At 47.7% G+C, this 15,381-nt stretch overlaps 1 protein-coding gene across 2 annotated transcripts in view; it reads right to left on the reverse strand.

Moving 5' to 3' along the window:
• PAM16 (presequence translocase associated motor 16) overlaps positions 1-11,052 on the reverse strand; it is a 187,299-nt gene extending 176,247 nt beyond the window's left edge. For both annotated transcript variants that reach the window (XM_075318224.1, XM_075318221.1), the window contains exons 1-3: positions 10,851-11,052; positions 3,618-3,714; positions 1,860-1,934 (exon numbers count right to left, since the gene is read on the reverse strand). In XM_075318224.1, coding sequence (XP_075174339.1) covers positions 1,860-1,934; positions 3,618-3,714; positions 10,851-10,910 — 232 coding nt within the window. In that variant the 5' untranslated portion in view covers positions 10,911-11,052. The remainder of the gene's footprint in view (positions 1-1,859; positions 1,935-3,617; positions 3,715-10,850) is intronic.
• Between the last annotated feature and the right edge of the window lie 4,329 nt (positions 11,053-15,381).

The raw sequence follows: 15,381 nt of genomic DNA on the forward strand, positions 1-15,381 counted from the left end.
GGCATCGCGTGCGGGGGACGTGGCCTAGCGGGCATCGCGTGCGGGGGGGACGTGGCCTAGCGGGCATCGCGTGCGGGGGGGACGTGGCCTAGCGGGCATCGCGTGCGGGAGGACGTGGCCTAGCAAAAAAACCGCATGCGGGGGCGTGGCCTAGCAAAAAAAAAATCGCATGTGGGGGCGTGGCCTAGCGAGCATCGCGTGCGGGGGCGTGGCCTAGCGGGCATCGCGTGCGGGGGGCGTGGCCTAGCGAGCATCGCGTGTGGGGGCGTGGCCTAGCGGGCATCGCGTGCGGGGGCGTGGCTTAGCAGGCATCACGTGCGGGGGCGTGGCTTAGCGGGCATCACGTGCGGGGGCGTGGCTTAGCGGGCATCGCGTGCGGGGGCGTGGCTTAGCGGGCATCGCGTGCGGGGGCGTGGCTTAGCGGGCATCGCGTGCGGGGGCGTGGCTTAGCGGGCATCGCGTGCGGGGGCGTGGCTTAGCGGGCATCGCGTGCGGGGGCGTGGCTTAGCGGGCATCGCGTGCGGCGGGCGGGCCTGGCCAAACGGTTAATCCATGCAGGGGGCGGGGCCAGGCCGAGCCAAGCGGCCATTCCGTGGGGGGGGCGGGGCCAGGCCGAGCCCAGCAGCCAATCCGACGGTTGTCACTGTAAGGACACGATTTTGGAGCAAGACAGACAGACAGACAGACAGACAGAATAAGGCAATTATATCTATAGATAGATATACACACGTGTGATTAAAAAAATAATGTTCAGAATGTCGAGAAAAAAAAAATATGTTTTTCTTTGTCTATTTTTCTGGTTGACTGTTTGGGTTTGCTTTTTTTTTTCGTGTTGAGCCGGAGTTTTTACTAATGCCATGAAAACTTTTGTTCACTTTCTATAAGGATTTTTAGTTTTGCTTTTTTTTTTTTTTTTTTAAAATGCAGCACCAAAAAAATGCCAATTCTGGCATTTTTAATTTTTCTTTTTTTCAGCATTTCATAGGTTCATGGTGTTTACACTTATATTCATCGAGTTCAACCCATGACCTACCCTAGCATGTTGATCCAGAGGAAAGCAAAAAACCCCATGGGGCAGACGTAAGTGCGACATTACAGGAAAAAAAAAATTCCTTCCCGACTCAAATTTAAACTTACAAATTAAATAATTGTTTGCTTTAATAGATCGGAGCTCTAAGGACTCTGCTTTACCATATATCTTTATTTTTTCCATTTTTTATGGGGAAAAGAGCAGATGGATTTAAGCTTTTAGATATTTTTTAATATTTATATTTAGTTACAATTTAAGTGTTTTCTTAATATTTTAATATTTTAGTTCTCTTCGGGGATTTAAGCCTGCGATTGTCTGATCATTATTATTGTATTGCAATATATGGTGCAATTGATATTTTGCTATAAAAATCAACGTTAGGTACGGCTTGACAGATTGCAATTAGGGGGAAATAAAGGAGCCCCCCGACTGCCGAGGCGACCCATCAGCATCCAACAATTGCATCACGGATGGGAAAAAGAATGGCTGAGCACGCAAACCTCTTTAAATGCTACAGTCAGTGATTGACAGTGGCATCTAAACGATTAAACAGCTGCGATCGGAGCTAACTCCAGTCAATGCTGTTCCAGGCAGATGCCATCTGTGTAACACAGTCATCATCTGCTTGGTATGGAGCATGCTCAAATCTACAGTTTCTTTGAAACCCAGCACTATTTTAGGATAACACATACCTGACTGCTACAACACCCATGGTTCGGGCAGCATGAACCTTATGTCAGGTGTCCTGTAACTCTATAATGGTAAATAAGGGGGTCCCATGCAAGGCTTTGGAGCACAGACCTTAATTTCACCCCTACCTAGCACCCACCTGAATGACAGTGCAGACGGGAGAACGTCCTCTTCTCTCCTTGTCCCACTTGTAGGGAGGTGACCCCCAGCACTCCTGGAAATAAATCACAACAATTACATGCAAAAACACATATCACAGTTCGGTAGGTTTCCCATGTCCAACATTAACAGTCCGCTAGCTCGGAACCAGTCGTGGGTCTCCTGACCAGAACTCAACAGCCCCATAGGTGTATATGAGACTGTGTAGTTCGGATCACTAGACCCGGGGCTGGTCCAGATATCGAGATTCCCACTCAGTCCGTGAATTTCAGATCATAAACACAAACAATCAAAGATATCCACTAAAAGTACAGACTACTACCACGGCATGGCAGCAGGGACGTCCAGAACCAGCAAGCCCAATGACATCAGCGGACAGAGTAGGAAGGTATGATCAGAAAAGAACTTCTGGTTTAAATTAGTTTTTTTAATGTTGTTAGTATTTTTTACATATTATTTATGTTCATTTTCTATATCACTTTATAAATAAAAAAAAACCCAAAACACTGAGACCTTAGAATTTTCACAATGGCTACTAGGCCCAATACTAGACTCACACTTCCTGTTCCATATAGTAGACTTTTCAGGAGTCTTATCATCAAAAACATGATTACACTGACTGATAACACCTCTATATACAGTAGATAACACAGAATCCACCAATCATAATAGGTGATATCACAGCTCACCTCCTCCTCCTATGGAATGACTGATAACACCTGTATATACAGGAGATAACAGGATCCATCATTCCCAATATGCAGTGTCACAGCTCACCTCCTACCCTCCTGTACAATGACAGATAACACCTCTATATACAGTAAATAACACAGGATCCACCATTCACAATAGGTGATATCACAGCTCACCTCCTCCCGCTCCTGTACAATGACTGATAATACCTCTATATACAGCAGATAACACAGGACCCCCCATTCCAATAAGTCATGCTACAGCTCAGCTCCTCCCCCTCCTGTACAATGACTGATAACACTTCTATTTACAGGAGATAACACAGGATGCACCATTTACAATAGGTGATATCACAGTTCCCCTCCTCCCCCTCCTGTACAATAAATGATAATGCCTTTATATACAGTAGGTAACAAAGAATCCACCATTCACAATATGCGATGTCACAGCTGACTTCCTCCCCCTCCTGTACAATAACTGATAACACAGGATCCACTATTCACAATAGGCAATGTCACAGCTCACTTCCTCCCCCTCCTGTAAAATAACTGATAACTCCTCTATATATAGCATATAACACAGGATTCACCTTTCACAATAAGTCATGCCACAGCTCACCTCCTCCCCTCCTGTACAATGAATGATAATGCCTTTATATACAGTAGGTAACTCAGGATTCACCATTCACAATAGGTGATGTCACAGCTCACCTCCTTCCCCTCCTGTAGAATGACTGGACATTTACACTTTTCTTTTAGTGCAAGTCCCTATATATTCTCTACATCCACAGAGGTCCCAGTTGATAGACCCCCCGATCATATCTGATTGACATGCCCCACCTATAATTGGGGTCCTCCCTTAAATGCTCCCTATGTTACAATGCCCAAGACTCGATATGCTATATAAAGCCGGATGAACTGTACACGTACCCCAGCGCTAGTTGTAATACTGCTTTTCCTTTAGTGATACCCCCATAGTCTCTCCATACAGATGTACTATGGAGGTCCATTGGCAGCCATAAAGCGCAGCACCGATAGTCACGTACCTGCGCTGTCTGTGTTGTACACGATGCGCTTGTGTCCACATTTGATGTTGTTCCCACTGGAGGAAGCAGCTACACCGCCAATGTCCGCAATCCAACCCTAAAGATGAAGGACAACATATAGGATCAGAATACGTATATAATACATGTATAGACGGAGGGGGGGGGGGTTGTTGTATTATCACCTCTAGCTACTAATATATCACTGGGTGTTTCTATCCCACCAGGGCTGGACTTCGGCAGAGTCACGTTGGCCACTTGTCCGAGGGGCCGTAGAATATATCACCCCAAAATCCCCATCCCCGGATTATCTGGATCCGGCAGATTTCGACTCTGCACAGAATCTCATGATTAGCAACCAAAACAATGAACGTGGCTACAAACAGCCTCAGTTTGGCCCCCGGGTTGGAGGCCCCTTCATCCAGAAGAGCATTTGTGAGGTGACACTGATGATGAGGAGAGGCCGGGCTCATAATCTCCATTATTGGAGTAGGATGGTGCCGAGATTGGTGGAGGAACATGACCAACCGTAGAGATCACCAAAGCCCCCCCAACGATGTCTTCATGGACCTTGTGCACCGGGCACAATCATGGGGGTCAGAACAGGACCTTCCCCAAACGGTTCCCACAAAGATGGAAGCTACAACTGTCCATAACGTTTTGTGCTGAAGAATTAAGATTTCCCTTCACTGGGACGAAGGGTCTGAGGACGACCCCTGACAAAGAAGCCCATAGCATTATCCTCCTCCCCCAAACTGGACAGTGGGCACAATGCCGTCAGGTGGCTGAGTTGCCAACCGTTCAGAAATTCCAGCACAGTCCTTAAAATTGGGGGCTTTTTTGCCCTAAATTTTTTTTAGGTTTCTGTGATTGTTTTGAAGGTATAGAAACATATACAGATTTTGACTGTAATGATCATTTTACAGTGAAAGAAGATAATGTCTCCACATCAGAATTATGGGCCGCAGACATGTATCACTTATCAGAATGATTTATTACAGTTTTCCAATGTGTCTGTAAAAAAAATGTACTATGTCTGTGAATTTTTCATAAAAATATAAAAAGTCAGATTGGCAATCCTGTCCGGGGGTAACGTTCTCCTGGAATCACCAAACCCAGACTCGTCCATGACACACCAGACAGAGAAGTGTGATCCGTCACTGAACAGTGGTGGAGGCTTTACATCACTCCGACACTCGGCATTGTGCTTGGTGAGGTACGGCTCGGCATTGTGCTTGGTGATGTACGGCTCGGCATTGTGCTTGGTGATGTACGGCTCGGCATTGTGCTTGGTGATGTACGGCTCGGCATTGTGCTTGGTGATGTACGGCTCGGCATTGTGCTTGCTGATGTACGGCTCGGCATTGTGCTTGCTGATGTACGGCTCGGCATTGTGCTTGCTGATGTACGGCTCGGCATTGTGCTTGCTGGTGTACGGCTCGGCATTGTGCTTGGTGATGTACACCTCGACATTTCGCTTGGCGACGTACAGCTCGGCATTGTGCTTGATGATGTATGGCTCGACATTGTGCTTGGTGATGTACAGCTCAGCATTGTGTTTGGTGATGTACGGCTCGGCATTGTGCTTGGTGATGTACGGCTCAGCATTGTGCTTGGTGATGTACGGCTCAGCATTGTGTTTGGTGATGTACGGCTCAGCATTGTGTTTGGTGATGTACGGCTCGGCATTGTGCTTGGTGATGTACGGCTCGGCATTGTGCTTGGTGATGTATGGCTCGGCATTGTGCTTGGTGATGTACGGCTCGGCATTGTGCTTGGTGATGTACGGCTCAGCATTGTGTTTGGTAATGTACGGCTCGGCATTGTGCTTGGTGATGTACGGCTCGGCATTGTGCTTGGTGATGTATGGCTCGGCATTGTGCTTGGTGATGTATGGCTCGGCATTGTGCTTGGTGATGTACGGCTCGGCATTGTGCTTGGTGATGTACGGCTCGGCATTGTGCTTGGTGATGTACGGCTCGGCATTGTGCTTGGTGATGTACGGCTCGGCATCGTGCTTGGTGATGTACGGCTCAGCATTGTGCTTGGTGATGTATGGCTCAGCATTGTGCTTGGTGATGTATGGCTCAGCATTGTGCTTGGTGATGTACGGCTCGGCATTGTGTTTGGTGATGTACGGCTCGGTATTGTGCTTGGTGATGTATGGCTCTGCATTGTGCTTGGTGATGTACGGCTCGGCATTGTGCGGCCTGACATTGTGCTTGGTAATGTACAGCTCAGCATAGTACTTGGTGATGTACAGCTCAGCATTGTGCTTGGTGATGTTGACTTTTCTATCCTCCGCTCCTCAGCACTCGGCCCCCCACTCTAACATTACAGGGTCTCTACTTAGTGGCTGTGTTGCTTTGGTTTCTTCCATTTCTCAATAATATCACTCATGGGTGATGGGTAGTGTTGAGCGGATCCGGATCGGCAAAATGCGGATCCGCACGGTTTAAGTACCCGATCCGAGTCCGACCCGGACGCGGGATTCCGGGTGCACGATCCGGATCTTTTTTTTTTTTTTTCACTCTCTCTTCCCCGGATTCCACTCCCCATTAACATATATCGGACCGAACTCTGGATCGGATCCGGTCTTCTTTCTCAACCCGCCGGACCCGGATTTTTCACTATCCACTCAACTCTACTAGCAGTAAATCCTGTGCGGTGTTGTATTTACCCGCCATCCTTGCTGTGTTCTGCTACCAAAATATGACTACAGGAAATGTAGGAGGAAATGAGCTTCTTATGACATGCCAGTACAAACAAGACTCCGGAAATTTCACGATACGAGGGCACTAATACTAAGCTCTACGAACAGAGGATCTTCAAGAACATCAGCTCAGTGTGGGAGGACTCGGAGCCGGGATCCCGTGCGGCATCTGCGTATTTATAGAGCTTCGATGTCCTTAGTTCTCCTTTCTCGAATTATCCTGCTTTTTTTTGTCATACTAGCAAAAAAAAAAAGCAAAAAAAAAATCCAAATCAGCTGAAAGTAATAAAACTAAGGAAGTGGAGGGTTAAAAGAATTATGCAAGAGCTTGGCTTTGAGAATGTGGAAAGGGTGATTGGAGAGAAACTAAGTAGATCTGATAATCAAGGTGCTTTTTCAGAATGGTGTTTTCGTTATTTGGTCCCATTCCCAGAGAACCCCATTAAAGATGGAGTCGAAAAAGTGGACTATGTGCAAACACTAACACGGCAGAACTATGGAAGGAGCTTTGGATCTGGATACTGAAAAATCAAACTCTTTTAACCCTTTTCCACATTATCATCATGTAAAGGGGGCACAGGAGTAGAGATTTCCTCACACGCGTTTCATGCCGACTAGGTTACAGGGCCGGCGTCTGTCTCTACCAGTTCCGGCTGCGGCTGTTAACCATTTACTTATGTTACAGAGCTGGTGTCTGTCTCTAACAGTTCCGGCTGCTGCTGTTAACCATTTAGTTACGTTACAGAGCTGGTGTCTGTCTCTAACAGTTCCGGCTGCGGCTGTTAACCATTTAGTTATGTTAGAGAGCCGACGTCTGTCTCTAAATGCGGGCGTCACACGAGCCGATCTATCGTGCGATATGTCGTCAGGGGTCACGGTTTTCGTGACGCACATCCGGCATCGTTTGCGACGTTGCTGCGTGCGACACCTCCGAGCGACGCTGAACGTTCGCAAATCGGTTACAAATCGTGTATCGTTGACACGTCGCTCATTTTTAAAAAATCGTTTATTCTTCTGCGCGCCGGGTTGTTCATCGCTCCCGTGGCAGCACACATCGCTCCGTGTGACACCCCGGGGAACGATGAACACAGCTTACCTGCATCCCGCCGGCAATGCTGAAGGAAGCAGCAGGTGAGCGGGATGTTAACGTCCCGCTCATCTCCGCCCCTCCACTTCTATTGGGCGGCCGCTGTGTGACGTCGCTGTGACACCGAACGTCCCTCCCCCTTCAGGAAGTGAGATGTTCGCCGCCCACAGCGAGGTCGATAAAGGAGGTAAGTGCGTGTGACGGGGGTTTTAACAACTTTGTGATCCACGGGCAACTAATTGCCCGTGACGCACAAACGACGGGGGCGGGTGTGATTGCTCGTGTGATCGCACGATAGATCGTATCGCGTGACGCCCGCATAACAGTTCGGGCTGCGGCTGTTAACCATTTAGTTATGTTACAGAGCTGGTGTCTGTCTCTAACAGTTCCAGCTGTTAATCATTTAGTTGCTGCTATCAATTCCTGACAATGACATTTACATGGAACGCACACCGATACTTCAACCGCACCAGCTCCCATCAACCTCCAAAATCGAGTGAGATTGATGGATCATTAGGACAGCTGAGGGCCTGCCGAAGCCTCTCGCGTTTGGTAGTCCTGTGAAGCTCAATCACAGGATGAGCTCCATAGCATATCAAGACTTTTATTATAAACTCTAATACCAAAGTATTGCAGTATAGAGTATGCGCGATCAGATGGGTGCAGGTTAAAGTCCCTAAAAAAAAACAAAAAAAAACTAAAAAAAAAAAAAGATAAAAATTGAAATCACCCTCCATTTTCTCCATTAAAAAATAAGGAAGAAAAATAAAAACATACATGACGCTGTTGAGTTCCTAAAAGTCTGATTTAGAAAAAAAAAAAGAAGTAACATTTTTTATCAATCGATCCCGTCATTTCACCTCCCCCCCAAAAAAACACATCTGAACATCCCCAGGTACTGTAATGGGTACGTGTCCTACCTGTGAAAGACCAATGTCTGAATAAGGCCATTTTTACACACAGGACCAACATGGATGACTTTAGACAAGCTTCTTTAAAGAGGATATGAAAAATCATCCAGAGAAAAATAAAATATAAGACAATTTTGCATCTATAAGGAGCGCTGCAGATTAGTTTTTCACATCCACATATAATCCATAGGCCCATTCACTTGCATTGGTCTATGTGTTGCCTAATGCTATCAGTTTTGCACCCAGACTAAAAGCAGCCTGTCTGAGCATTTAGCAAATGTTAAAAACACTGCCGATGTGTGAATAAGGCCTTATCCTGACAGTTTTTGACTAAAAGAAATTATATATATATATATATATATATTATATATGGGATGCAGATTTTCTTATGGACCTGTGGAAGGTCGTGTCAGCCGACATAGGCCGGACTTTGAAAAAAAAAAAAGTTCAGTTTGGGACCTGGACCTCGAACCCCATATAGGTCAATGGGGACCCGAATGTCTGTGCTGTAAAATGGTCTCTCTCTCTTGATCTCTCACACTCTCAAGCTCGCTCTCTCTCTTTTTCTCTCTTTATTTCTCGCTCTCTCTTTCTCCAGCTCATTTCTCTCCTGCTCTTTCATGCTCGCTCTCTCAATCTATCACTCTTGCACTCTCTCCTCATTCTCTCTCACACTCGCACTCTCTATCTCATTTCTTTCTCTCTTGCTCTTTCACGCTTGCGCGCTCTCTCGATCCTCTCTCTTTCAATCCGCTCTCTCCTGCTCCTTTCTCTCTCACTATTTCTCTCCCCCCCCTTCTCTGTCACTCATTTCTTTCTTGCTCTTTCATGCGCTCTCTCGATCCTTTCTTTCCCGCTCTATAACTCTTGCACTCTCTCCTCGTTCTCTCTCACTCCTTTCTGTCTAGTTCTCTCCCGCTTGTGAGCTCTCTCTCAATCCTTTCTCTCTTGCTCTATCACGCTCTCTCTCGATCCTTTCTTCTCTTTCAATCCGCTCTCTCCTGCTCCTTTCTCTCACACTCTCTCTCCCCCCTTTCTCTCTCACTCATTTCTCTCTTGCTCTTTCATGCGCTCTCTCAATCCTTTCTCTCTTGCTCTTTCACACTCTCTCTCGATCCTTTCTCTATCGCTCTACCACGCTCTCTCTCTCCTCTCTCATCACGCTCTCTTTCACTCTCTCTCACTCTCCGCTGCAGGCTTTCAACAAACGTTGTTATCATACGAACAGCATCCAAACTTGGACACAGACTTTTTTTTTGTGTGTGTGTGTGTGTGTGTGTGTGTGTGTGTGTGTGTGTGTGTGTCTCTGTGTGTGTGTCTATGTTTGGGTCGGAGACACAGACATCCGCTGTTCGGTATATACGCTGACAGTTCGGGTTCGCTCATCTCTATTCCTATCTATAGTGACCTGAGATTAAAGGAATATTCCAGTGATAACTTGTTGATCAGGGGGTGTCTGACCACTGAGACCCTCACCGACAGGCAGAATGGGTCCCTTTCATCCCTATTAGTATGGCACAGTGATGCATATCTTTGATTGCCACTCTATTTTTTTTCCAGCAGTCCCATAGAGAATAAATGGAGCAGTGGTTGTGAATGCAGGGATAGATGAGGGTCCCAGCCAGCGGTCAGATTCTAACTACCCTCCGACCTGCTGGTCTATTTTGTAAGAGCGATAAAAAGTGCTTGTTCTGTCGATCAGTGAGAGTCCTAGCTATCGAACCCCCAAGCTCTCACTTATCCTATGGACAGTACTGGGACTGCAATATGTCCGTGTGTCTATAGCCTAACACCGGACTCAGACGGCCATATTTCACCGTATACAGCCCGCCGTGCCCGGACGTCTCCAGACCCCTCACTTACAGCCCAATATATGCCAATGTGTTTGGGCCAGGAGACCCAGTCCAGCGAATAACGGTCTGTACTTGGACTCTGGGACATGAACGTCTGTTCTGTGCACGGTCACATTCACGTCAATGCTCGACCGTCCCACCCGCACCTTCCATTTACGTATTGAGGGGCCACAGATGTTTTGCTGGACATTTTTGGTGGGTTCCAAAAACGGATGCCAAACGGACGCCCGCTCTGCTTTCTGCTCCCGTTAGTATCAATGATGCCATCGATCCGTTTTGGGCGTCAATGTTCCCTTTAACAGAACATAATGGTGGTGTGAGCACAAGCCAAAAAGCCGCCATCTCCGCACCGTACACCGGTGACCTGTGGACCCTGTGCAGACGGTGCTCCTGTATAACGCGTGACCTCACCCCACGCACGCCTCCACATTGCGGAGTTAACCCTGCGTGCGCAAAAAAATGACAGCATGCACATGCATTACACAAATGCTCCCAGTTCCGTGTATTAACCCCTTAGGGTGTGTATAGCTGTCAGTCCATGTACCAAACATTGAGATCAGTATGTCTCCTGCTATGGAACTACAACTCCCAGCAAACCCTGACAGCTGCCTTGCATGCTGGGAGCTGCAGTTTCACAACATCTGGAGAGCCGCAGTCACTGTCACTTCTTACCTCCTTCTTGGGGATCTTGGGGATGCAGTTCTTGTATTTGGAGGTCTTAAAGCGGTTCATGATGATGCAGAGAGGACGCCTGCCTGTCCGGTCCTGGCTGTCCCTGAGATGGGCTGTCTCCTTGCTTTTCAATCAGATTCGCTCTCAGTCTCTTCCTTTCTCACTCTCTTCTCTCCCAAGAGTCCCTCCCAGCCCCTGAGACAGCAGCCAGCGATCAGATCTGTGATCTATTGCTCCAGCCTGCTCCTGTCCTCCAGCAATCTGTCATCTTCTGTGCATGTCTGACTCCATTTCTATAGGAGTTTTCAATTAATGTAAACTTTTTCTTGGGAAAAAAAAAATAATAAAAAATAATAATTTTGTTTAAATACAGAAATATATTGTGGTGAGAGTTTCTACAAATTTTTACCACTTTATTTCCAATTTATATTAATAACTTTGCAATACCAATATCTCAAATGTTACTTTTTAAAGCAATCTATTTTTACCGGTGCTATTTATAAAAAATAAATAAAAGTAAAAAAAAAGATGGTTGTTGCTGGGGCCTGTAAGGATATATATCCTTCCTACTAAAAAAAAATAAAAGGTAAAAATCATTTACAAATATTTCTATATATTATAGGGGCTCCAGGTGCTGCCAATTGATGGGGTCCACATCATCAAACTAATACCGATCAGTCACAAGACCACTCAGTGTATGGCAAGATAGTAAAGGGGGCTTTACACACTGTGACATCGCTAGCGTTCGCACCCGCCCCCGTCGTTTGTGCGTCACAGGCAAATCGCTGCCCGTGGCGGACAAAATCGCTAGTACCCGTCACACATACTTACCTTTCTAGCGATGTCGCTGTGGCCGGCGAGACGCCTCTTTTCTAAGGGGGAGGTTTGTGCGGCGTTACAGCGACATCACACGGCAGGCGTCCAATAGAAGCAGAGGGGCGGAGAGCAGCCGCATGAAAGTCGAGCCCACCTCGTTGCCGGAGGACGCAGGTACAGTGTTGTTCGACGTTCCTGGGGTGTCACACGTAGCGATGTGTGCTGCCTCAGGAATGACAAACAACCTGCGTCCTAAATCAGCAACGATATTTGGGAAATGGACGACATGTCAACAATCAACCATTTGTTGAGTATTTTACATCGTTAGCGGTCGCTCGTACGTGTCCCACACAACGACGTCGCTAATGAGGCCGAATGTGCGTCACGAATTCTGTGACCCCAATGATATCTTGTTACCGATGTCGTTGCGTGTAAAGCGGCCTTAAGTCTATGGGTCATCCATAGATCTCATCACCACTCTTAGGGGTACTTTACACGTTGCGACATCGCTAGCATCGGCTAGCGATGCCGAGCGCGATAGTACCCGCCCCATGCAAATGCGATATGTGGTGATTGCTGCCGTAGCGAACATTATCGCTACGGCAGCTTCACACGCACATACCTGCTCGGCGATGTCGCTGTGACTGCCGAACAATCCCTCCTTCAAGGGGGAGGTGCGTTCGGCGTCACCGCGATGTCACTAATCGGCCAGCCAATAGAAGCAGAGGGGCGGAGATGAGCGGGACATAACATCCCGCCCACTTTCTCCCTTCCGCATTGCCGTCGGGACGCAGGTAAGGAGATGTTTGTCGCTCCTGCGGGTTTACACACAGCGATGTGTGGAGCTGCAGGAACAACAAACAACATCATACCTGCGGTCGATCCAACATTATGAAAATGAACGACACTCCGATATTTCGGAAGCGATGTCGCAACGTGTAAAGCCCCCCTTAGGCTATGTGCGCACTAGAAAGTGCCTTTTTATTAAGAAAAATCCAGACCCTCTTAAAGAATCCCGAACCCACGGTAAAAAAACACACCAAAACCACAACAAAATCCGCAAGCGGTTTTGCCGCGGTTTGTTGCGTTTTGGCAGATTTGCTGCAGATTTTCTGCAAGTTGGTCCCTACAGATCTTTACCATTATCTATGGCTAAAACCGCAGGTACCTGCGGAAAAGAAGTGACATGCTCATTAATTCTGCAGCGGAAAATCCGCGGGTAAATCCGTGGGTATAAAAAAAATGCAGTGTGCGCACAGCATTTTTTAAAACCCATAGGATTTGCTGGGGAATTGACTGCAGCAATGTTAGACACATTTTCTGCAGCAAATCCGCGGCAAAATCCGCTGTAAATCCGCAGCGTGCGCACACAGCCTTAGGCTATGTGCCCACGGGCGCTCGTACCTGCGGATGTATCCGCAGGTATGAGCGCATGTTTCCCGCAGCTGCTCGCCGGCGTCCGCAGCTATTTTTAGCTGTGAGATTCCGGCAGAATAGCTGCGGGAAACATGCGGACATTCATGCGAATTACCTGCGGACGTCCCGGCCTCTATCTCCATAGCGGAGGGCCGGGACATCCGCAGGTGATTCCGCATGAATAATTGACATGCAATTATACATGCGGATGCGGACATGTTCGGAAGCTGCACTTTCCGCAGCGTGGACACAGCACTCCCCATGTCCCATAGCATAACATGGGGAGTGACTGTACATGCTAAAACCAGCGGATTTATCTGTAAAATCCAGAAAAATCCGCAGGTTTTCCGCGGCAAAATCCGCAGAAACAAGCTCCCGTGGGCACATAGCCTTAGAAGAAAAAGCATATTATATAGAATAACCGGCTTCTATTTCCATCCGTTATTAGATAACCCCTCTCTTTGAGCTTAGGACAGAGCTGACATCCATCACTGCTGGGAGAGAGACCCTGATGAAGGCATAAATCCTGCCCCTCCTGAATAATGTCTGGGGTTTTTCCAAGAGCAGAACACGTCCATCAGGAGCAGCAAGTTTTACAATAACTGTCCCTTTATAAACAGTTTGCCTTCGGCCTGCGCCTATGGCGGCATTGAGAAGAGGATAATAAAGCTCTGCGTGGGTGGGACTGCACCATCTACTAAGCTACTGTGTCAGCCAATCACAGTGCTCCATCACTGGTATATGCAAATGAGCTTGGATATGGTAGTATATTGGAGGTGAGAGGAAGGCTGCACAATAGATGTGATGTGACCCCGGTCCTCCGGTCCTACTCTGGAAGCCACAGCGGCCTCCAGCTCCCAGGGTGTGCAGGTCTCCAGGCGGTGCGCTTAGAATGCGTGTGTGCTCCCCACTTCTTAAAGAGGCAGCGTACGCACTCCAGAAGTGTCCCCAGCTTATAGCTGAGAGGCAATAGGTATTTAAAGCAGCCTCCCCTGCAGGGAGGGGCCTGAGCAACTTCAGTCTGTAGTGAATCTTGAATCAGCTAATTTGACCCTGTACTCGCCTTTGCACCAGAACCTGTCCTGTGCACCTGAACCTATGGTCCGGTCTCTACCCAAGTCCGTCCCTGAACCAGTTCCATTAGTACCAGCTGTGCCGTCTGCACCTGAACCCGAACCTATACTGCCTTAACTTGAACCTGTGGTCCTGTCTGTCCCAGAAACTGTTGCTGAACCTGACCCGTCTGCACCAACCACCATGTCTGCACCAGAACCATATCCAGAACCCGTCTTGTCTGAACCAGCAGTCCCGTCTGTACTAGTAACAGTATCCACCCAGCCTGCTATCCAGATTCTGTCTCGCTTGTGGCTCCGTTTCCATCTCACCTGCTTCCATTCGGGTCAGCTACTGCGGATCCGGGGACTGTCCTGGAGTGGTACCTGACGTCCACCGGCAGCCAAGTCCAATCTTATCATCCAAGGTTAAGCCCATGCACCATGACCCAGTGGATCCATATCCCCATTGCGATCGTAACAGTCACAGCTGCCCCAGTCATAACACCCACTTTTCACACCTGGGCCCTTTGTGGTTTGTGTCCAAAACGGCTGTGTTAATGAACTGAGGCCATATTCTATATCCATGCATAATGTCCTATACCATAATAATATCCCTCTGCAGTAATGTACCCATTTTGTGCCCTTGTCTGTGCCTACAGATAGGAATAGTGTCCTCATTCCGCCTCCACAGTAGAAGAATGGAACAATGTGTGTCCCCTATTGTGGCCCCTCTATTGTACACATACAGCAGGTACCTATCCACACATTTCAGTCGGCCCACACCGTGGCAATAAAAACAAACCAAAACTCACCTCACCCCACTCCCCTGAGGAGCAGTAGTCTCCTCTTCCACCTGACTGAAATCAGTGACGCAGGCCGAATAATGGTGGGCAGTCTGGCCCAGGCCCGGTGGGTTGTCTCGGTTGTAATCCCCTCCTGTTTAAATATATTTTAAAAACTTCACAGACCATACTTGGAATTTTGGGGCACAACATGGAACACTGTTACTATAAGGACCCTCAAAAAAGTTTTGAACGGACATTTTCCTCAATTTGATAAAGCCTAATGACGGCTGTATAGCACAGTTGGCACAAGCTAAATGCTGTGCCATAGACAATGAATGGGGCAGAAGCAGCATATGCCATTCAGGACGGGGCTGTGGAGCCCATTTGACAGTTGTGCACAGGAGCCTAAGAGCTTAAGTGCCCATTTCTACCTCCGAAGCAGGTGGAATTGTTCTTTCT

The sequence above is a fragment of the Anomaloglossus baeobatrachus genome, chromosome 7, assembly GCF_048569485.1.
Source record: "Anomaloglossus baeobatrachus isolate aAnoBae1 chromosome 7, aAnoBae1.hap1, whole genome shotgun sequence".
Classification (NCBI taxonomy): domain Eukaryota; kingdom Metazoa; phylum Chordata; class Amphibia; order Anura; family Aromobatidae; genus Anomaloglossus; species Anomaloglossus baeobatrachus.